Below are 25,343 nucleotides of genomic sequence, written 5' to 3' on the forward strand. Positions count from 1 at the left end.
GTCCCAGATCTGTTTGTGCTTTTGCCTACTCCATTGTCATGCCAAACATGATTCTCATGACAACTCCATAAGGAGTCAAGAGAGCAGAAACAGAATGGAGAATACTTGAATGAAAAGCTAAATGTAAACTGATCACTCAAAGCTTAAAGGACAGGACATAGTGGCTTCCAGACAGTAGCTACTGTATGCTGTAGTATGAAACTGCTGCTGCTACAGTGCTGCTGCTACGGTGCTGCTGCTACGCTGCTGCTGCTACGGTGCTGCTGCTACGGTGCTGCTGCTACGCTGCTGCTGCTACGGTGCTGCTGCTACGGTGCTGCTGCTACGCTGCTGCTGCTACGGTGCTGCTGATACGGTGCAGCTGCTACGGTGCTGCTGCTACAGTGCTGCTGCTACGCTGCTGCTGCTACGGTGCTGCTGATACGCTGCTGCTGCTACGGTGCTGCTGATACGGTGCAGCTGCTACGGTGCTGCTGCTACGCTGCTGCTGCTACGGTGCTGCTGCTACGGTGCTGCTGCTACGGTGCTGCTGCTACGCTGCTGCTGCTACGGTGCTGCTGATACGGTGCAGCTGCTACGGTGCTGCTGCTACGCTGCTGCTGCTACGGTGCTGCTGCTACGCTGCTGCTGCTACGGTGCTGCTGCTACGGTGCAGCTGCTACGGTGCTGCTGCTACGGTGCAGCTGCTACGGAGCTGCTGCTACAGTGCTGCTGCCCACATCCAGTCTCGAGGCCATTTAGGCTGAGAAAATAACTACTTAAGTGGAGGGAAAAGCAAACTAACAACTTCAATGGAGAGAGAGAGAGATAATAATGCATGCAGAGCAGAATTAGGCCGATACCCGCTAATTTTTTTAATCCAGTAAAGAGACGTTAAATTCTACAACCATCTTTGGGAAGCGATTCCCAAACCTTCCATAACAAAGCCATCACCTACAGAGAAATGAATCTGGAGAAGAGCCCCCTGAGCAAGCTGGTCCTGGGGCTCTGTTCACAAACAGACCACACAGAGCCCCAGGACAGCAACACAATTATTCCCAACCAAATCATGAGAAAACAAAAAGATAATTACATTACACATCGGAAAGAATTTACAAGTAATTAACAAAAAAAAAAAGAGCAAACTAGAATGCTATTTGGCCCTAAACAGAGAGTACACAGTGGCAGAATACCTGACCAGTGTGACTAACCCATGCACCAAGTCTGAAACCAACAGGACCCTGAACAGCTTTTACCCCCAAGCCATAAGACGGATCAATAGTTAGTTAAATAGTTAACCAAATAGCTACCCAGACTATCTGCACTAACTGTTTTGACTCATCACATGCGCTGCTGCTACTGTGTATTATCTATCCTGTTGCCTAGTCACATTTCCCTACCTATATGTACATATCTACCTCAATTATCTCGTACCCCTAACATCGACTCGGTACTGGTACCCTGGAAGCCCCAAATGGTTCTATGCCTCAGAGCAGGCAGCACCCCCTCCCCATCCCTGGCCACTCCAGAGCAACAGTTGGGAGTGGAGTCTCAGTCACCGGACACATCTGACCTTCCCTCGTCACCAGGAGCGTCACCAGGACTGTCACCTGGACCGTCTTGGCGTCAGGACTCACCACAGCAGTGGCCAAGGAAGAGGCCAGGCCCAGGAGCCTCCACTCCACACGGCCGGCAAAACCAGTGTTTTATGGAATGTCATAAGGAACGAGACAGAGAAAATAAAATTCCCTCTTTTCCCAAGATATCAGACTCCAACTGGAAAGCTTCCCTGCCTGATGTTCTTCCAGTGGCTTTTCTTCTGTGTTTAAAAGGGAGCAAGCTCTTGGACATAGAACAGAGTATGGGCTGGGGCAGGCAGGAGAGACAGACCGACTGAAAATGAGAGAGGGGACCGCATGCTCAGCGCGCGCTGAACCATCCCTGAGATCAGGTCGGGAGAGTCTGCCCTTCCCCGTTCCGAGGCGAAGTTATTCCCTCTGGAGAGACAGGGAGGATTTCCACAGGCTTGCTGGATAACCCCAAGCTCACGATGGATGTGATGAGTGGGCAGAAAGATCAGCTAGGCTATAGCTAAATGCTGTCCTTTGCGCAACACTCCCTGAACAGAACCACAGAAGAGCATGTAGGGCAGAAAAGCCAGTCACTCTTATGCATTGACAATATAGTGACAATATAGCCAGCCTACCATTTCCTTATGCTGTGTCTTTGTAAAATGTACATCTGTAGCAAACACACACACACACACGCACGCACGCATGCACGCACGCACGCACGCACGCACACACACACACACACACACACACACACACACACACACACACACACATATTCGGAAAGTATTCAGACCCCTTGACTTTTCCCACATTTTGTTACGTTGCAGCCTTGTTCTAAAATTGATTAAATAAAACATTTTCCTCAATCAAAACACAATACCCCATTATGACAAAGCGAAAACAGGTTGAGACATTTAAAAAATTAAAAATAAATATTTCTTAAAAATAAAAAACAGAAATACCTTATTTACATAAGTATTCAGACCCTTTGCTATGAGACTTGAAATTGAGCTCAGGTGCATCCTGTTTCCCTTGATCATCTTTGAGATGTTTCCACAACTTGATTGGAGTCCACTTGGGGTAAATTCAATTGATTGGACATGATTTGGAAAGGCACAAACCTGTCTATGTAAGGTCCCACAGTTGACAGTGCATGTCAGAGCAAAAACCGTAGAGCTCCAATGACAGGATTGTGTTGAGGCACAGATCTGGGGAAGGGTATCAAAACATTTATGCAGCATCGAAGGTCTCCAAGAACAGTGGCCTCCATCATTCTTAAATGGAATAACTTTGGAACCACCAACACTCTTCCAAACTGTACTGTACATTTACAGTGCATTCAGATCCTATTCAGACCACTTCACTTTTTCCACATTTTGTTACGTTACGTTAGTTGTTACGTTACAGACTTATTCTAAAATGGATTAAATTGTCCCCCCCACCCCATCAACCTACACACAATATCAAAGCAAAAACAGGTTTAGACATTTTAGCAAACTTATAAAAAAAAAAAAAAATGAAATATCATATTTATATAAATATTCAGCCCCTTTACTCAGAACTTTGTTGAAGCACATTTGCAGCGTTTACTGCCTCGAGTCTTCTTGGGTATGACGTTACAAGCTTGGCACACCTGTATTTGGGGAGTTTGTCCCATTCTTCTCTGCAGATCCTCTCATGTTCTGTCAGGTTGGATGGGGAGCATCGCTGCATAGCTATTTTCAGGTCTCTCCAGAGATGTTTGATCAGGTTCAAGTCCGGCCTCTGGCTGGGCCACTCAAGGACATTCAGAGACTTGTCCCGAAGCCACTACTGTGTTGTCTTGGCTGTGTGCTTAAGGTTCTTGTCCTGTTGGAAGGTGAACCTCCAGGCTGTTTAAGGGCTATTTGACCAAGAAGGAAGGTGATGGAGTGCTGCATCAGATGACCTGGACTCCACAATCACCCGACCTCAACCCAATTGAGATGGGTTGGGATGAGTTGGCCCGCAGAGTGAAGGAAAAGCAGCCAACAAGTGCTCATCATATGTGGGAACTCCTTCAAGACTGTTGGAAAAGCATTCCAGGTGACTACTTCATGAAGCTGGTTGAGAGAATCCCAAGAGTGTGCAAAGCTGTCATCAAGGCAAAGGGTGGCTACTCTGAAGAATCAAATGTATTTTGATTTGTTTAACACTTTTTTTGGTTACTATATGATTCCATATGTGTTATTTCATAGTTTTGATGTCTTCACTATTATTCTACAATGTAGAAAATAGTACAAATAAAGAAAAGCTGTTCAAACTTTTGAGTGGTACTGTATATATATATTTTTTAATTTCAGTCTCATTACTGTAACATTTTATCTCTGAAATGAGCCCATTTAGTCTTCTTCAGTTAACTACAGGCTTCTTCACAGCCCGCTGTGAATGATAGTTGACTGAGAAATGCTACTCTATTCACTTTAATTGCAAGCCTCATTCAAAGGTCATGTCATTCAGTACCACAGTAGCCTCCCTCAATTACAGCTCCCTTTGACTGCATGCTCAATTCAGACAGATTGCAATTGTGAATGTCATCCCTCTCCGACATTCAAGTTAAAAAAAATGGGTCAAAGAGACGAAGGTACAACAATGAGCCAATATCCCAGACAGCACAGGGAATGCAAAAATCAGCATTCGTAGTATTGCGACGGTCTGTATTTTTAAATGGCATTGAAAAGGCAATATGGCCTACTTAATCTGCACAGATGGGAGAACTTGAGTTTGGTCTACCTTTTAACCCAATATCAAGCGTCAGTGCTAAGGTATGCCAACTCAACTGGCCCATAAATTATGGCCTGCTAAATACATGGATTGTAACAATACAACTAAAAAAAATAGCTTTTGTATATATCTTCACATATAACTAATTGGAACACACAAGCACTAATTGAACATGGTGAAGATAAAAACTAAGTAAACAGAAGGCACAGTATGTGTGGATGGTGTAGTGTGTGTTTATCTTTTTATTTTATTTGTTATGTTTGGGAAAGTTGAGTGAGTGAGTAATGAAATGGTTGCATATCCCAGAACCAATGTATTGCTGTGAGCCGGGGTTGTTCAGATGATGGATATACTTTTATAATGAATTATACGTCTTATTTATTTATTGTCCTATCATGGTGGAACAGTTTTAAAATAAATTATACATTTAATTTATTTATTGTCCTATCATGGGGAACTACATTTTTGAAATTAATTATATCTAATTATTTATTTATGATCCTAATTTAATGGTACGGTCCACAACCCGATACCCTAGACACCCACCTGAATGACCCAGATACTAAGGAGAAGTCCCTAACGGTTTTATGGGCCTGCTGTAAGCGGTCTGTATGCAGCCAAAATGCAGTCAGAGACCAAGAGCAGCACTGCCCCCTCAAGATTCTGAGCCCGCTTGGCAGGGTTGGTCCTGCAAAGCCAAGGTCCCCAAAGGGAGAGCGTACTACACAAGGAAATTCTCAAAGCTGCTAATGACAACCTTGACGACCTTGTACCTAGCCGGTGGGGATTCCGGTGGGGTGCCACCACCCAGGCAGTGGCAGTGCTGGCAACACTAGCTGCAGAAACCCATGGGGAGGGGGTCACACTCGGACATTCAGAGAGGGGGTATATTATTGTAACCCTGGTGGCACAAAATCAAAAGTCTGACTGCATGGAGATGCTTGGGAATATGGTCAATACGGGTGACCGTACTGTGGGTGTTTCAGGGAAAAGGTGTACATTTGACCTCCATCATCTAGGATGTGACAATGGTTAATAAAATCTCTCAATTTCTGCCCATTTTTTGCACGGTCTTGCATGCCTTCTAATGCAGCTGCAACTGTAAGTGCATTTGTAAATCAAGACCTTTCTTGAGTTGGGCTCTGGGATGGTGCAACTGTTGAGAATGTGAGCTTATGGTTGTGTGGGGGGAAAGGGTTGAGTGTGTGTGGGTGTATGTGTGTATCCCACAAATGTTGCGAAGGAGTAAAAGATGTTAGGGACAATAGAGGATGATCCACAGCTATATATAATACAAATCGAGGTGAGGGCGATGGAAATGCATTTGGTAATTGATTTACTTCAATTCGGTAAATGGCACTGTGTGCTCTTTTGGAAGGATGGATCCCAGTCTGTTCAGGGCTATGGGATACGGGGGATCGGGGGTGGTCTGCTGGGCATTGGGATGACAACCCAACTCGGGATGAGGAAGGCTTTTAGCGGGTGGAATAGTAGGGACCAATTGGAGGTTTACTTAGTAGCAATGCAAATATCATGGAACAGCTATATAGACACTCAATCATCATGTTACTCTTTAATGGTACGTTTACAAACATATATTTTCATAAATAGAATTTAAAGTTGTGTCTCATTATGGTAAGTGGTGAAATAAGTATAGCCAGTTACAATTGTAATGGCCTAGCAGATAATAAGAAAAGACGATCAGTATATACCTGGCTAAAAGAGAAGGAATATAATATCTATTGTTTACAGGAAACCCACTCAACAATCTTAGATGAAGTTTTGTGGAAAAAGAACTGGGGGGGTGAAATATATTTCTCCCATGGGGCAAAGAAATTCAAAAGGGGTGATGGTTTTAATTAACAGTAATTTTGATCCAAATGTGCAAATTGTCCAAACAGATTATCAAGGTAGATGGATTATTTTAAATATGTTATTGGACAATAAACAGATATGGCTTATTAACCTATACGGTCCGAATAATGATGATCCAAGCTTCTTTGAAAATATATATAAGAATTTATCAACTCTACAAGCAACACTAGACTCTATTATTATGGTGGGAGATTTTAATATGGTCTTAAATACCTCTAAGGACCGGAAAGGAAATCACATTACAAACTATCACCCTCAGGCACTTATTAAGGAAATCATGAATGTCATGGATATATTGGAATTAGTGGATATATGGAGACTTAAATACCCTGACCTAGTGAGATATACATGGCGGAGGCTTAATCAAGCTAGTCGTCTTGACTACCGTAAATTCCGGACTATAAGCCGTAACTTTTTTCCCAGGCTTTGAACCTCGTGGCTTAAACAATGACGCGGCTAATATATGGATTTTTCCCGCTTTACTTTTTTTTTCTCCAAAAAAACACATTCTGTGACGTGCTCAGTTTTTTGGCGGCATGAAGCTTTCATTAGACCAATGAAATTGCCGAACGGGTTAAGGTCAAACAACTTTTTTGTTTACTGTTTAGATTAAATCGAACGCTCTCAAACTTCCCATCATCATTTTGTCACCCTCATCATGGCAAAGACACGGAGAAATGCATATGATGCAGCTTTCAAGTTGAAGGCGATTGATCTGGCTGTTGGAAAAGGAAATAGAGCTGCTGCACGGGAGCTTGGTCTTAATGAGTCGATGATAAGACATTGGAAACAGCAGCGTGAGGAATTGACTCAGTGCAAAAAGACAACTAAAGCTTACTGCTAATTTTTTATTTTTTGTTACAAGCCGTGTTTCGTTAAAGCCTATTTATTTTTGTTACAAGCCGTGTTTCGTTAAAGCCTATTTATTTTTGTTACAAGCCGTGTTTCGTTAAAGCCTGTGTAAAGTTCATTTGTTTCAATGTACCGGTCGGCACCTGCGGCTTATAGACATGTGCGGCTTATTTATGTTCAAAATAATATATATTTTTTTAATTCAGTGGGTGCGGCTTATATTCAGGTGCGTTTAATAGTCCGGAAATTACGGTACTTTCTTATGCCATTCTCTCTGGCACCAAAAGTTAAAAAAGTGTTGATAGGGGACAGAATGCGGTCAGATCATCACATAATTGGCATATATATTACTCTTACAGAATTTCCACGTGGGTGAGGATATTGGAAATGTAATCAAAGCCTACTAGATGATAAATTGTTTAGACCTAGGACAGAAGAATTTATAACAGACTTTTTCAGACATAACATAGGTACAGCAGATCCCCTTATTGTATGGGACACTTTTAAGTGTGCCTTTAGAGGCCATGCAATTCAGTACTCATCTATAAAACAAAAGCAATTTAGATCAAAAGAGTCCATATTAACAAAGGAAATTGAAGGACTAACAGTACAGTTAGATAGCAATAAAAACGGTACCATAGAGGCACAGAATAAGCTAGAGGAAAAACAAAAAGAAATGGAGGAACTTATTCAAGAAAGATCCAGTGTAATATATTATAAAAATAAAGCGAACTGGATGGAATATGGGGAAAAATGCACCAAATTATTTTTCAATCTTCAATATAGAAATGCTACCAAATCTGTTTTTTTTAAATCTTGTTACAAATGATGGAGTCATGCATGATTCACCAAATGATATTTTGAAAGAGGAAGTAAAGTACTTTAAGAATATGTTTTCGTTTCAGGCTCCTCCATCTCCACTAACTGAAACTAATTGTATGGATTTTTTTCCTAATAATAATGTAAAATTAACATCTGTACAGAAAGACTCATGTGAAGGCCAAATTACAGAGGAGGAACTGCTTGATGCAATTGGTGTCATGTCCTGACCAGTAAAGGGGTTATTTGTTATTGTAGTTTGGTCAGGATGTGGCAGGGGTGTGTTTGTTTTGTGTTGTTGGGTTTTTTGGTGTATTGTTCTATGTTTTGTATTTCTATGTTCGTATTTGTAGTATTTCTATTTCTATGTTAGTTTTGGAACAACCTCCAATTAGAAGCAGCTGGTTGTCGTTACTTCTAATTGGAGGCCATATTTATATGGGTTTATTTTCTCTTGTGGGTGGTTATTCCGTGTATAGCCTAGTAGACTTACAGGACTGTTTCGGCATTGGTTTGTTATTTTTTGTGTTCACGGTTTCCCTAAAATAAAAAGGAAGATGAGTATACGCATTCCCGCTGCGTTTTGGTCCACTCCATACGACGTACCTGACAGAACCACCCACCAAAAGAGGACCAAGCAGCGGAGCAAGGAGCAGCAGAGGAGCTATGTAGAGTCGTGGACATGGGAGGAAATATTGGCTGGAGAGGGACCATGGAAGAAGGCTGGAGAAAACCAGGAATGTTATGTGGGAACACGGCTGGCAAGGAAGTTTGAGAGGCAGCCCCCAAAAAATGTTTTTGGGCACACGGGAAGTTGGAGCAAGTCAGGCAATATGCCTGAACCAACTCCTCGTGCTTATTACAGGGAGCGGCAGATCGAGAAAGCACCGAGTTATGCAGAAAGGCGCACTGTATTGCCCAGATGCGTTCAAAGGCCGGTGCAATTGGTGAAAGTTCTTCAGTATGGCCAAGCTATGGTGAGCACTCAGCCAGGAAGGGTTGTGCAGGCCGTATGCTCCAGACCTCCAGTGCATCTCCAGGGTCCAGTTTACCCTGTTCCTGCTCCTCGCACTAGTCCGGCACCTCCTAAGCCAGTTCCACAGACCAGGCCTCCAGTGCGTCAGCCCAGTCCAGTATGTCCTGTTCCTGCTCCTCGCACTAGCCCTGTGGTGCGTGTCCCTAGTCTGGCGCCTCCAAAGCCAGCCCCACGAACCAGGCCTGTAGTGCGCCTGCCCAGTCCAGTACGTCCTGTTCCTGCTCCTCGCACTAGCCCTGAGGTGCGTGTCCCTAGTCTGGTGCCTCCAAAGCCAGCCCCACGCACCAGGCCTGTAGTACGTCTGCCCAGTCCAGTACGTCCTGTTCTTGCTCCTCGCACTAGCCTTGAGGTGCGTGTTACCAGTCTGGCGCCTCCAAAGCCAGCCCCACGCACCAGGCCTGTAGTCTAGCCACCTCCGTAGGGGGGAGGATTGGGGAAGGGGGGGTGTTTGCACAGAAACCGTCGGTGACGGTGGCCACCCTCCCTTCCCTCCCTTTATTTTGGGGTTATTGTGGTGTTAGTTTTTTTGGGGTTTCAGGTGCTTCCGGGGTGTGCACCTTTTGGGGGGGGGGGGGGTACTACTGTCACGTCCTGACCAGTAAAGGGGTTATTTGTTGTTGTAGTTTGGTCAGGACATGGCAGGGGTGTGTTTGTTTTGTGTTGTCGGGGTTTTTTGGGTATTGTTTTGTATTTCTATGTTCGTATTTCTATTTCTGTTCGTTTTGGGAACAACCTCCAATTAGAAGCAGCTGGTTGTCGTTGCTTCAAATTGGAGGCCATATTTATATGGGTTTCTTTTCTCGTGTGGGTGGTTATACCATGTGTAGCCTTACAGGACTGTTTCGTCATTGTTTTGTTATTTTTGTGTTCACGTTTTATTTCCTAAAATAAAAAGGAAGATGAGTATACACATTCCCGCTGCGTTTTGGTCCACTCCATATGACGTACCTGACAATTGGGGCCTTTAAGGATGGGAAAACTCCAGGGCTGGATGGCATACCAGTGGAAGTATACAAAACTTTTTTTGATATACTCAAAGGACAATTATTAGCATGTTTTAACCACTCCTATATAAATGGTAGATTATCAGACACGCAACAAGAAGGTCTGATATCATTATTACTGAAACAGGACCCAAGTGGTGTGTGTATATATAAAGATCCAGTCAATTAAAAAAATTGGAGACCTCTTACACTTCAGTGTTGTGATGCAAAAATCCTAGCAAAATGCTTGGCGCAAAGAATTTTAAAAGTATTGTCAGATATTATTCATCCTAATCAGACAGGTTTTTTTACATGGCCGATACATTGGAGATAATATAAGACAAGTACTGGAAACAATAGAATACTATGAAATATCGGGGACACCAGGCCTGGTTTTCATAGCTGATTTTGAAAAGGCTTTTGATAAAGTGCGACTGGAGTTTATATATAAATGCCTAGAATTTGTAAGTCGCTCTGGATAAGAGCGTCTGCTAAATGACTTAAATGTAAATGTAATATTTCAATTGTGTAATCTCTTATAAAATGGGTTAAAGTTATGTATAGTAACCCTAGGTGTAAAATAGTAAATAATGGCTACATCTCAGAGTTTAAAACTATCTAGAGGAGTAAAACAAGGGTGTCCACTATCGGCATATCTATTTATTATTGCCATCGAAATGTTAGCTGTTAAGATTAGATCAAACAATAATATTAAGGGATTAGAAATCCGTGGCTTAACTAAGGTGTCATTGTACGCCGATGATTCATGTTTTCTTTTAAAACCACAATTGTAGTCTCTCCATGGCCTCAAAGAGGATCTAGATACTTTTGCTATCCTCTCTGGATTAAAACCAAATTATGATAAGTGTATGTATTGATCACAAAAAAATGCAAATTTTACATTACCATGTAGCTTACCAATTAAATGGTCTGACGGAGATGTGGACATACTCGGTATACAAATCCCAAAAGAAAGAAATTATCTCACTCCAATAAATCTTTATAGAATGGTTAGCAAAACACCTTGTGACCTGCTTTTTATTAAATGATATGAACAAAAAATATTCCATTTTATTTGGAACGGCAAGCCAGATAAAATCAAAAGGGCCTATTTATATAACGAATATGAATTCGGAGGGCAGAAATGATTAAATATTAAAGCATTAGACCTCTCACTAAAGGCATCAGTCATACCAAAGTTATACTTAAATCCAAACTGGTTGTCCAGTAAATTGGTACGAATGTCTCATCCTGTCACGTCCTGACCAGTAAAAGGGGTTATTTGTCATTGTAATTTGGTCAGGGGGTGGTTGTTTTGTGTGTTTCAGTGTTTTTGGTTTAGGTTCTATGTTTTCTGTTTCTATGTTGGGTTTTTGGTAGGACCTCCAATTAGAGTCAGCTGGTTGTTGTTGCCTCTAATTGGAGGCCATATTTAGTTGAGGTTTGTTTCACTTGTGTTTAGTGGGTGGTTGTTTCCTGTATAGCCTGTGTTGCCTTACGGAACTGTGTCGTCGTTTTGTTTATTTTGTTTAAGTGTTATCTTTAAATAAATTAAGAATATGAGCACTATACCCGCTGCGCCTTGGTCCTATCTTTACGACGCCTATGACACATCCTATGTTCAAGAAGGGCCTTTTTCCCTTTATTCAGATTACACCTGCCCACTTTCAGTTGTTTGAAAAGGAAATAATCTCCAAAATAACTTTCTTTTTTAAACAAGCCTTAGAAAGTTGGTTGCAATTTCAGTTTAATCCACCTGAAAAGACAGAACAAATAGTACAACAAATATTGTGGTTAAATTCAAATATAGTAATTGATAAAAAAAACTATTTTTCGAAGAAATGTTTAAAAAAGGTATAATTTTAGTGAATGATATTATAAATAGGACTGGTGGAGTGATGTCACACATGCATCTAACACAGACATATGGAAATGTCTGCTCTACCCAAAATGACAACCAAATAATTGCAGCATTACCACAAAAATGGAAGAGGCAAAGAAGGGGAAAAAAGTAAGGAACTTGTATGTCAGCCCTGTATTAAAGAACATAAATGGTTAAAGAAAAGTGTGATAAATAGAAACATATACCATTTTCATTTAAGGACCAAAAAACTGACAGCTGTGCCATATAAATTGCAAAATAGTTGGGAAGAGATTTTCGATGTACCCATTCCATGGCACAAGGTTTATGAATTGATACGCAAATCAATGCCGGATTCAAAACTTCAAATTTCTCTATTTAAATTACTATACAAAATTCTTGCAACTAATAGAATGTTATATATATGGGGGATACAATCTTCCAAGCTCTGCAGATTCTCCTGTGAGGAGGCAGAGTCATTAGATCATTTATTTTGGTATTGTCCATATGTAGCTCGTTTTTGGTCACAGGTCCAGGAATGGCTGAAGAATTGCAACATTTGCCTAGAACTAACGCTGCAGATAGCAATACTGGGTGATTTGAAAATCCATAGTCAATCAATCAATAATATAATCATTATTTTAGCAAAAATGTTAATTTTTAATTTACAATCTGTAGAAGCTATGAGAATAGAAAGGTTCAATTGTTTTGTGAAGCATCACAGCACAGTTGAAAAATATATGGCAAATAGAAATCCGAAATGGATGATGTTGAGAAATAGATGGGAGGGGTTGAATGGAGCTGAAGGGTGGGGCTAATAACAAGATAAACAATGTAAAACATACGGGGTCTGTAAAATGTATATAGGTTCAGAACTTTTGTGAAATAGCACAGTTACAAATAGAAATCAAACTGGATGGACATCAGAAATAGAGGAAGGACTAAAAACAAACAAAAAAGAACTATTGTAAAATAGACTGTGTCGTAAAATGTGTATAAGATGAATAAATTTAAGGTAAAAGCCGAAGTGTTTATTAGTTTACTCCAATTGGGGGATCGGTGGTAGGGTTTGCGGGGAATAATAATAAAGGTATATTCTTTAAAAAACGATGTATGTCTATAAAGGTATGTGTATGTATATATGTGTATATGTTGGCATGCCTGTATGAATATATATATTTACCCCAAAAATATATGGGGGATTGGAAATGATGGAGACAATTACATTGATGGAAGCAATATTCTTTCCGCAATATTAAGCTGATCCACCCCTAAAAAAAGAAATAATAATAATTACAAAAAAATATTAAAAAAATACATGAGGCCATACTAGGGTTGATTGCACCACAAATCTAGGCCTAAGATGGCAAGATGCTGCAGGTATGTCCAATGTCAACTTAAAAATCTTCCCTTTCTGCTTTTCTGGCGAACATTTCTTCTCAGATTCAGTTACTCTGAAAAGTTGCTGAAGTTCTTTAAAACGTCTTTCAAATGAAACTCTGTTCCCTTGAATAGTTCACAATGTCCTTGAGAGTGGCCGGTGCAGCAATAATGCAGAATTGACTGTGGGAGCATGATTTGCACTTATCAGAGAGAAACATGGAGTGGAGCTTCTTATGCATCAATTAGGCATGCAGAGCCAGCAGCACCAACACTAGGGCACTTACCCCTACAGATACCAGGTCCTTGGTCCGAGATTGCTGCTTTGAAGTGCAGGACAAAGTAAAAAAGACGCTGTTTGTGACTCTTTCTCTCGCTCCCTCTTCCTCACTATCCTTCTCTCTCTCAGCAAAAGAAAATCCCAGCCAAAGCTGCCCACCCCACCCAGGTATCCAACCATCAGATCTGCTGCCATGAAGATCACAGAAGACTGCAGAGTAAAATAGGGGTGTCACACATGACCGAGAAACAAACACACACTGCCAGATTGGATGCTTGCACTCATAAGTATTTTCGTTTTTACCAGTGAATTGTCTTGGTTGCCAGCTCCTGAGAACAGAGAAGAAAACAGTGAATCCAGGCTTCTCATCCATCTCGTCTTCTTAGCTCGGTTGGGTTTGAGATTAAAGCCCCCGCACCCCTTCTCTCCTCTCTCAGGCAGTCTCTGTGTGTACAAGTATCCCACTTGCATACTATGCAAAGGCAACTTTTTTCCTCTGGGTGTAGAGTGGGCGATATCTTGTTTCCAAATATCAGTCATTCTCAAGTACAGCTCTGCTGTGAGAAACCACCAAGTACATATTAAAACTGTCACAGAAACGTTTGGAAACTGAACCCTACAGAGCCCTGATAAATGAATATTACACATATTAAATAGAATCCCACCTATGTACCTCGATCAAGACAAACAATCCTTCATCAGGGATTATTCCACTAAATATTAACATGTCCTCACTCAGATGACAGATTCACTGTCAAACACAGGAGAACACAATGTTTTATCACTCCATTTCCCTGTTTTAGCCAGCAGCTATTTATCAAGCGGTAAATAAGCAAAGTTCCCCAAAGAATCACAAATGAACTTGAGCCATATGAATAAAAACATTATTTTGTCAGGCTGTACTACAAGTCTGAGGAAAGGTTCCGTGTGCCCATGCCAATGTTGGTAATGTGGTGACAACTGTCACAGCATACTCCGGAGACACAACAAAAGGATCTCACTAAAGCCTCGGTTTTGATTTGTCAAAACCAGTTACAACACGACTGGTTTACACTGCGTCCTTGCTCCTGACTAATCTAAGGAAGTACACTTCAAACCAAATCCCTCTGACACAATGACAAGATCCTTGCAAATATTGCCTACTGTAGTAGTTTGAAAGTAGAAAAAAATATATTTGTATAGTTGTTCATATACTTAATTATGGAGAGCTCAAAAGTCTCCTTCCTTCTTATAACAGACCAGTGCAAGTGTAGTTAGGGCCTACTTCACATACCATCCTCCAAACTTACCTAACCAAATGTCTGAAGCAACAAGTAACAGGGCTCAACTGACTGAGCTTGAATTGAACACCATGCAGGAGAAACCTTGTATTTACTGAGAGTAGCTTTAGTTTCAGCCAGGGTTGCAAGATTCTGGGAACTTTCAATAAACTGGCCAAAATCAGGTGGAAATAAGCAGGACATTTTCAAACCCTAGTTTCAGCAGCCTGCCCAGTGGTGAGAGAGCAATTCTTAAAAATCAACTGGAAGGGAATGTACAGTTGAAGTCGTAAGTTTACATACACTTAGGTTGGAGTCATTAAAACTCGTTTTTCAACCACTCCACACATTTCTTGTTAACAAACTATAGTTTTGGCAAGTCGGTTAGGACATCTACTTTGTGCATGACACAAGTCATTTTTCAACAATTGTTTACAGACAGATTATTTCACTTATAATTCACTGTATCACAATTCCAGTGGGTCAGAAGTTTACATACACTAAGTTGACTGTGCCTTTAAACAGCTTGGAAAATTCCAGAAAAAGATGTCATGGCTTTATAAGCTTCTGATAGGCTAATTGACATCATTTGAGTCAATTGGAGGTGTACCTGTGGATGTATTTCAAGGCCTACCTTCAAACTCAGTGCCTATTTGCTTGACATCATGGGAAAATCAAAAGAAACCAGCCAAGACCTCAGAAAAGAATTGTAGACCTCCACAAGTCTGGTTCATCCTTGGGAGCAATTTCCAAACACCTGAAGTTACCACGTTCATCTGTACAAACAATAGTACGCAAGTATAAACACCATGGGACCACGCAGCCGTCATACCGCTCAGGAAGGCTCAGGAAGACGCGTTCTGTCTCCTAGAGATGAATGTATTTTGGTGCGAAAAGTGCAAATCAATCCCAGAACAACAACAAAGGACCTTGTGAAGATGCTGGAGGAAACAGGTACAAAAGTATCTATATCCACAGTAAAACAAGTCCTATATCGACATAACCCGAAAGGCCGCTCAGCAAGGAAGAAGCCACTGCTCCAAAACCGCCATAAAAAAGCCAGACTACGGTTTGCAACTGCACATGGGGATAAAGATCGTACTTTTTGGAGAAATGTCCTCTGGTCTGATGAAGCAAAAATAGAACTGTTTGGCCATAATGACCATCGTTACGTTTGGAGGAAAAAGGGGGAGGCTTGCAAGCCAAAGAACACCATCCCAACCGTGAAGCACAAGGGTGGCAGCATCATGTTGTGGGGGTGTTTTGCTGCAGGAGGGACTGGTGCACTTCACAAAATAGATGGCACCATGAGGTAGGAGAATTATGTGGATATGTTGAAGCAACATCTCAAGACATCAGTCAGGAAGTTAAAGCTTGGTCACAAATGGGTCTTCCAAATGGACAATGACCCCAAGCATACTTCCAAAGTTGTGGCAAAATGGCTTAAGGACAACAAAGTCAAGGTATTGGAGTGGCCATCACAAAGCCCTGACGTCAATCCTATATAAAAGCTGTAGGCAGAACTGAAAAAGCTTATGCGAGCAAGGAGGCCTACAAACCTGACTCAGTTACACCAGCTCTGTCAGGAGGAATAGGCCAAAATTCACCCAACTTGTGGAAGGCTACCCGAAACTTTTGACCCAAGTTAAATAATTTAAAGGCAATGCTACCAAATACTAATTGAGTGTATGTAAACTTCTGACCCACTGGGAATGTGATGAAAGAAATAAAAGTTGAAATAAATCATTCTCTCTACTATTATTCTGACATTTCACATTCTTAAAACAGGGAATTTTTATGAGGATTAAATGTCAGGAATTGTGAAAAACTGAGTTGAAGTGTATTTGGCTAAGGTGTATGTAAACTTCCCACTTCAACTGTAGGTACTACTTTATAGGAGCTTCAAGTCATCTTTCTATTCCAGGATTAATCCCAAATGGCACCATATTCCCTATATAGTGCACTACTTTTGACCTGGTCATTTAGAATCCCATGGTGCCTATAGGTACCCAACCTGATATTTAGCCAACAAACCCATCATCATATCATCACTGGATTTACTTGGTTTAGTAAACTGTTAAAAAAACAAAACATTTTCAACTAAAATACAAAGATGTGGACATCCTAAAAAGCAAGGCCTTTTGCACAAGTCATGGGATTACATCCCAAATGTCACCCTATTCACTCTACAGTGCACTACTTTTGACCAGGACCCATAGGGCTCTGGTCAAAAGTAATGCACTAGGGTTTAGGGTTCCCCAACTGGCGGCCCTTGATTTTATTTTGCCTCCCAAGTTTTCAAAATTGTGATTGTTGGACATAAGACTGTAAAAACAGCAGGAAATCAGCTCCAAGTGATTTGAATTCAGGAAATCTGTTGAAGTTTTCCAACACATAATAGAGATATATACAGTATGTATATCCCAATATCATCAAGGTTAGAAATGATCATGTTTAAGTCAAATATTATATCTGTCGGTCAATTTGCGGTGTACAAATTATTTGTAATCATGTTCCAGCACCCTGAACGTCCGCTCTAATTTGTTTTATTTTTATTATAATAATAATGATAATCTGCCTGTAGCTAAATGTAGTTGGGGACCCCTGGTGTAAAGGTTCCAACACATCCCACAATGCACAGCTCACAAGGATATCTACTGTAGGGTCGGGACGATACCAGTATCGTGATACTCGTTAGCATCGTAGCAAGAAAACAAAACACTAATTGGGTTGAACTTCTTTAGGAAAACAGCCCTAATGTTAGAAACAAACATCATAATGTTGTCATCCAGAGTCACATTTATTTAATATTCCAAGCTGTAACACACCATATTTTACATACAGTATGTTTTTAAAAGGCCAAAGAATGAGGTCTGCTTTGTGTTTTAATTTTTGCTATGGGACCCTAATCTAGTGCAGTAACAACCACGTCATTACCATACTGTCTGTATCATACTGTCATTATCCTCAGTGGATTATCATTTTGTCCTCACTTCAATGGATCCACCACAACATAATCACCAGTAAACTGATGAGGACATCATTGACCATCATCCCACCACCATTACTTGTTTGCAGACTTGTTTACATGCTGCTGTGCGTTTTGTTGCCAATCTTACTTTGCTACCTGACAACTTCACGATTTTTACTTTTTGATTATCGTTTATATTTTTAGTTTTTCCCTCACTCAACTTTTTGAATTCAACTCCGGGGGTTTTATCTGGACATGGTTCGTCAGGACCTCCAACAGCCGAAGCTAAGTAACATTAACATGATGCCTTCTAATTGCAGTCGTTGTACTCATAATATACAGGAGAACGATCGCCTTACGGCGAGGATAGCTGTGCTGCAAGCCCAGCTTCAGACGCAATCGTTAGGCAAGGGCAATTTCAGTGTAGGAAAGGATGAAACAGCGTCTGTGCCACCAGTAAGTACAGATAGTAACGTTAGTATAAACCCCCTCGCACAGTCCCCGCAGCCGGACAACTTTCTCATGGCTTCTGGAAGGAAATGCTGTAGGAATGCTCAACCGGTGTCGCTTATTCAGCCGACAGAAACGTTCAATCGGTTCTCCCCATTAAGCAGCGAGTCGGAGTCAGAGGCCGAGACTTCTCTGGTCTCTACTCCTCCCGTTCCGGGGTCTGAGACGCCGAAGCCTCCCACCATTAGCTCTGACAAATTGAAAACCCTAGTCACTGGCGACACCATTACCCACAGCATTAGACTTAAAACGAATCATCCAGCGATCATACACTGTTTACCAGGGGGCAGGGCTACCGACGTTAAGGCTAATCTAAAGACGGTGCTGGCTAAAGCTAAAACTGGCGAGTGTAGAGAGTATAGAGATATTGTTATCCACGTCGGCACCAACGATGTTAGGATGAAACAGTCAGAGGTCACCAAGCTCAACATAGCTTCAGCGTGTAAATCAGCTAGAAAGATGTGACAGCATCGATTAATTGTCTCTGGTCCCCTCCCAGTTCGGGGGAGTGATGAGCTCAACAGCAGAGTCTCACAACTCAATCGCTGGTTGAAAACTGTTTTCTGCCCCTCCCAAAAGATAGAATTTGTAGATAATTGGGTCTCTTTCTGGGACTCACCCACAAACAGGACCAAGCCTGGCCTGTTGAGGAGTGACGGACTCCATCCTAGCTGGAGGGGTGCTCTCATCTTATCTACGAACATAGACAGGGCTCTAACTCCTCTAGCTCCACAATGAAATAGGGTGCAGGCCAGGCAGCAGGCTGTTAGCCAGCCTGCCAGCTTAGTGGAGTCTGCCACTAGCACAGTCAGTGTAGTCAGCTCAGCTATCCCCATGGAGACCGTGTCTGTGCCTCGATCTAGGTTGGGCAAAACTAAACATGGCGGTGTTCGCTTTAGCAATCTCACTAGAATAAAGACCTCCTCCATTCCTGCCATTATCGAAAGAGATTGTGATACCTCACATCTCAAAATAGGGCTAATTAATGTTAGATCCCTCATTTCCAAGGCAGTTATAGTCAATGAACTAATCACTGATCATAATCTTGATGTGATTGGCCTGACTGAAACATGGCTTAAGCCTGATGAATTTACTGTGCCTCACCCCCTGGTTACACTAGTGACCATATCCCCCGCGCATCCCGCAAAGGCAGAGGTGTTGCTAACATTTACGATAGCAAATTTCAATAAAAAAACAAAAAAAACAACAATGACATTTTCGTCTTTTGAGCTTCTAGTCATGAAATCTATGCAGCCTACTCAATCACTTTTTATAGCTACTGTTTACAGGCCTCCTGGGCCATATGCAGCGTTCCTCACTGAGTTCCCTGAATTCCTATCGGACCTTGTAGTCATCACAGATAATATTCACATTTTTGGTGACATGGAAAAGTCCACAGACCCACTCCAAAAGGCTTTCGGAGCCATCATCGACTCAGTGGGTTTTGTCCAACATGTCTCTGGACCTACTCACTGCCACAGTCATACTCTGGATCTAGTTCTGTCCCATGGAATAAATGTTGTGGATCTAAATGTTTTTCCTCATAATCCTTGACTATCGGACCACCACTTTATTACGTTTGCAATCGCAACAAATAATCTGCTCAGACCCCAACCAAGGACCATTAAAAGTTGTGCTATAAATTCTCAGACAACCCAAAGATTCCTTGATGCCCTTCCAGACTCCCTCTGCCTGCCCAAGGACGTCAGAGGACAAAAATCAGTTAACCACCTAACTGAGGAACTCAATTTAACCTTGCGCAATACCCTAGATGCAGTTGCACCCCTAAAAACTAAAAACATTTCTCATAAGAAACTAGCTCCCTGGTATACAGAAAATACACGAGCTCTGAAGCAAGCTTCCAGAAAATTGGAACGGAAATGGCGCCACACCAAACTGGAAGTCTTCCGACTAGCTTGGAAAGACAGTACCGTGCAGTATCGAAGAGCCCTCACTGCTGCTCGATCATCCTATTTTTCCAACTTAATTGAGGAAAATAAGAATAATACGAAATTTCTTTTTGATACTGTCGCAAAGCTAACTAAAAAGCAGCATTCCCAAAGAGAGGATGGCTCTCACTTCAGCAGTAATGAATTCATGAACTTCTTTGAGGAAAAGATCATGATCATTAGAAAGCAAATTACGGACTCCTCTTTAAATCCGCGTATTCCTCCAAAGCTCTGTTGTCCTGAGTCTGTACAACTCTGCCAGGACCTAGGATCAAGGGAGAAACTAAAGTGTTTTAGTACCATATCTCTTGACACAATGATGAAAATAATCATGGCCTCTAAACCTTCAAGCTGCATACTGGACCCTATCCCAACTAAACTACTGAAAGAGCTGCTTCCTGTGCTTGGCCCTCCTATGTTGAACATATTAAACGGCTCTCTATCCACCGGATGTGTACCAAACTCACTAAAAGTGGCAGTAATAAAGCCTCTCTTGAAAAAGCCAAATCTTGACCCAGAAATTATTAAAAAAACTATAGGCCTATATCGAATCTTCCATTCCTCTCAAAAATTTTTGAAAAAGCTGTTGCGCAGCAACTCACTGCCTTCCTGAAGACAAACAATGTATACGAAACGCTTCAGTCTGGTTTTAGACCCCATCATAGCACTGAGACTGCACTTGTGAAGGTGGTAAATGACCTTTTAATGATGTCAGACCGAGGCTCTGCATCTGTCCTCGTGCTCCTAGATCTTAGTGCTGCTTTTGATACCATCGATCACCACATTCTTTTGGAGAGATTGGAAACCCAAATTGGTCTACATGGACAAGTTCTGGCCTGGTTTAGATCTTATCTGTTGGAAAGATATCAGTTTGTCTCTGTGAATGGTTTGTCCTCTGACAAATCAACTGTAAATTTCGGTGTTCCTCAAGGTTCCGTTTTAGGACCACTATTGTTTTCACTATATTTTACTTCTTGGGGATGTAATTCGAAAACATAATGTTAAATTTCACTGCAATGTGGATGACAGACAGCTGTACATTTCAATGAAACATGGTGAAGCCCCAAAATTGCCCTCGCTAGAAGTCTGTGTTTCAGACATAAGGAAGTGGATGGCTGCAAACTTTCTACTTTTAAACTCGGACAAAACAGAGATGCTTGTTCTAGGTCCCAAGAAACAAAGAGATCTTCTGTTGAATCTGACAATTAATCTGGATGGTTGTAGAGTCGTCTCAAATAAAACTGTGAAGGACCTTGGCGTTACTCTGGATCCTGATCTCTCTTTTGAAGAACATATCAAGACTGTTTCAAGGACAGCTTTTTTCCATCTACGTAACGTTGCAAAAATCAGAAACTTTCTGTCGAAAAATGATGCAGAAAAATGAATCCATGCTTTTGTTACTTCTAGGTTGGACTACTGCAATGCTCTACTTTCCGGCTACCTGGATAAAGCACTAAATACACTGCAGTTAGTGGTAAATACGGCTGCTAGAATCCTGACTAGAACCAAAAAATTTGATCATATTACTCCAGTGCTAGCCTCCCTACACTGGCTTCCTGTTAAGGCAAGGGCTGATTTCAAGGTTTTACTGCTAACCTACAAAGCATTACATGGGCTTGCTCCTACCTATCTTTCCGATTTGGTCCTGCCGTACATACCTACACGTACGCTACGGTCACAAGACGCGGGCCTCCTAATTGTTCCTAGAATTTCTAAGCAAACAGCTGGAGGCAGGGCTTTCTCCTATAGAGCTCAATTTTTATGGAGTGTCTGCCTACCCATGTGAGAGACGCAGACTCAGTCTCAACCTTTAAGTCTTTACTGAAGACTCATCTCTTCAGTAGGTCCTATGATTAAGTGTAGTCTGGCCCAGGGTGTGAAGGTGAACGGAAAGGCTGGAGCAACGAACCGCCCTTGCTGTCTCTGCCTGGCCGGTTCCCCTCTCTTCACTGGGATTCTCTGCCTCTAACCCTATTACAGGGGCTGAGTCACTGGCTTACTGGTGTTCTTCCATGCCGTCCCTGGGAGGGGTGCGTCACTTGAGTGGGTTGAGTCACTGACGTGATCTTCCTGTCTGGGTTGGCGCCCCCCCCTTGGGTTGTGCCGTGGCGGAGATCTTTGTGGGCTATACTCGGCCTTGTCTAAGGATGGTAGGTTGGTGGTTGGAGATATCCCTCCAGTGGTGTGGGGGCTGTGCTTTGGCAAAGTGGGTGGAGTTATATCCTGCCTGTTTGGCCCTGTCCGGGGGTTTCATCGGATGGGGCCACAGTGTCTCCTGACCCCTCCTGTCTCAGCCTCCAGTATTTATGCTGCAGTAGTTTATGTGTCGGGGGGCTAGGGTCAGTCTGTTACATCTGGAGTATTTCTCTTGTCTTATCCGGTGTCCTGTGTGAATTTAAGTATGCTCTCTCTAATTCTCTCTTTCTCTCTTTCTTTCTCTCTCTCTCTCGGAGGACCTGAGCCCTAGGACCATGCCTCAGGACTACCTGGCATGATGACTCCTTGCTGTTCCCAGTCCACCTGGCCGTGCCGCTGCTCCAGTTTCAACTGTTCTGCCTGCGGCTATGGAACCCTGACCTGTTCACCGGACGTGCTACCTTATCCCAGACCTGCTGTCCCAGACCTGCTGGAACCCTGACCTGTTCACCGGATGTGCTACCTGTCCCAGACCTGCTGTCCCAGACCTGCTGGAACCCTGACCTGTTCACCGGACATGCTACCTGTCCCAGACCTGCTGTTTTCAACTCTCTAGAGACAGCAGGAGCGGTAGAGATACTCTCAAAGATCGGCTATGAAAAAGCCAACTGACACTTACTCTTGAGTTGCTGACTTGTTGCACCCTCGACAACTACTATGATTATTATTATTTGACCATGCTGGTCATTTATGAACATTTGAACATCTTGGCCATGTGCTGTTATAATCTCCACCCGGCACAGCCAGAAGAGGACTGGCCACCCCTCATAGCCTGGTTCCTCTCTAGGTTTCTTCCTAGGTTTTGGCCTTTCTAGGGAGTTTTTCCTAGCCACCGTGCTTCTACACCTGCATTGCTTGCTGTTTGGGGTTTTAGGCTGGGTTTCTGTACAGCACTTTGAGATATCAGCTGATGTAAGAAGGGCTATATAAATAAATTTGATTTGATTTGATTACAGCAACAGACTCACACCATAATCAGCAATCAGTTACCTTATCATTAACTCATGCGATGTAATCACCAGTCAGTCAGTAAATTCTGTACAGTATGGATAACAAATCAGTCACGTTATCATTAACTCATGCGACGTAATCACCAGTCAGTCAGTAAATTCTGTACAGTATGGATATCAAATCAGTCACGTTATCATTAACTCATGCGACGTAATCACCAGTCAGTCAGTAAATTCTGTACAGTATGGATATCAAATCAGTCACGCCATAACCTCAATGTGACTCACACAACATAATCGTCAGTCAGTCGGTCAGTGTCTGCATCCTAAATGGCACACTGTGGGCCCTGGTGAAAAGTAATGCACTATATAGGGAATAGGGTGCCATTTGGGACGCAACCAGTGAGTTGTATACAGTATGGAGTGGGCAGCCACTCACCTCAGAGGGTTTATTGTGTGCCTGTCTGACCCAGGTGCTGCTGGTCCCTGTGTTCTTGGAGGACTTGGACCAGGAGGTCACTTGACCTGCAGACAATGACACAGTTACATTTCAGATTTACATGGTTTTAGCATCCATTTACCTTATCCAGAGCAACTTACAGCCAGAGGAGAAAGGAGGCTACAATTCCAATCACAACTTAGGGCATCTGAGAGTCTGACTAACTTGCCTAGTCTAATTAAGCAATTAGGTCACGCTATGGCTGTGGTACCTCCTAATGTTGCAACTATACAACGCGACCACAATCAGAGCTACCCATCAAGGCCATTTTAATTGAAAGCCCCAGAGTAGCACAGGGTCAAAATGATCATTGGCATCCTTCAATTAGAAACATGATAACCCATGTTTAACAGATGCAGGCTAGCCTGGGCATCAGCCCATGTCAATAAGCCATTGTAGACTAGAGTGACTGGCCTGTTAATAGCACTCAGATGCACTGATTGTTCAGGGAGCATCGAGCAGTATGGCCCCCCGGCACATGGCCCAGAGCTATGGCCACTGGTCCAGCGGTAGGAGTTGCCGTAGGCACACATTTCAGATCAGATTACCTCTCCCAATCATTAATTAATCCAATTAGGGATGAAAGAATTCAAACCTGACCTAAGAGGTAATTTCACCATTCACAACCATACATTGGTCAATCACTTGGCCACCACTATAGTGGCTCACAGTGACCAGTCAGTCAGTCACAGAAGCAACGATGCAGGCATAAACATCTGGACACTGGCTCTATCTATCTTTGATCTGAGCCCAGGCCACTTCAAAGAGGCAGGGATGCAGCGAACGGAGAAAACAAGACGACAGGAAGCAGAATATGGGAGTAGTAGAGAGAGGAGGCCAGGCTAGTGACTGTTCCTGCTATGGGATGCGTCTCAAACGTCCTCTTATTCCCAACCGTGGGCCCACAGGGTGTTTCTGCTGAGGGTGTTCTCTTCAGGGCCTGTTGTAGTCCAAGTACTGTACAGTTCTCATTGGCTCACTCCTGACTAATTAGTCTCCAATGGTGACAATCCCTCCCTCTCCATTTTTCTCTCTCCATCACCCCCTCCCTCAGTCTCTCTTTTCCATGCTCCCCTGTCCCTTTCATCATCTCTAACTAAATCAACTCACTGCCAGTGGTGTCCGTGGTGTCCGAGTCATTGCTACTGCTGGAGTATTTTCTCCTCTTCGTCTCCCTCTCCATCTGTAAGGGAAGAAGGAAAACAATCAGCGACACATCAGCAGCAATTACAGTACAGGGCTGGCTATGGTTACGATCCCGCCTTGAGAGTCAAACTAGGCCACTGTGGGTGAGGTAGTTAGCCTATAGCACAGGGGAAGGGTGAGACTGAGGATATCTGCTCTGTAGATATGCATGTCTGATTCCCCATCCATCCACAGAGAGAATGGAGTACAGTGAGTCAGGAAAGAGAAGCACTAGAGGAAAAAGCAGGTTATGGCCTTGAGTGACTGAGAGCAGATTTATGTGGCCATAAAACAGGACTTTTCCCCTCTTATATTGGGCTCTTGCTGTTGCCTTGTTCAGCCTGCGCTGAGCTTTACTAGTGACATTTAGAATTCCAAACAGAGCTGCCTCTAAAGAATAACTCGATACGTGACTATATAATTGACTTCCTGCATCTGACTGG

At 42.5% G+C, this 25,343-nt stretch overlaps 1 protein-coding gene across 2 annotated transcripts in view; it reads right to left on the reverse strand.

The window, feature by feature from the left end:
• LOC106603811 (protein Jade-1) overlaps positions 1-25,343 on the reverse strand; it is a 253,703-nt gene that overhangs the window by 156,059 nt on the left and 72,301 nt on the right. For both annotated transcript variants that reach the window (XM_045717329.2, XM_045717327.2), the window contains exons 2-3: positions 24,826-24,898; positions 23,656-23,741 (exon numbers count right to left, since the gene is read on the reverse strand). In XM_045717329.2, coding sequence (XP_045573285.1) covers positions 23,656-23,741; positions 24,826-24,898 — 159 coding nt within the window. The remainder of the gene's footprint in view (positions 1-23,655; positions 23,742-24,825; positions 24,899-25,343) is intronic.

Source organism: Salmo salar, chromosome 04, assembly GCF_965601325.2.
Source record: "Salmo salar chromosome 04, fSalSal1, whole genome shotgun sequence".
Classification (NCBI taxonomy): Eukaryota; Metazoa; Chordata; class Actinopteri; order Salmoniformes; family Salmonidae; genus Salmo; species Salmo salar.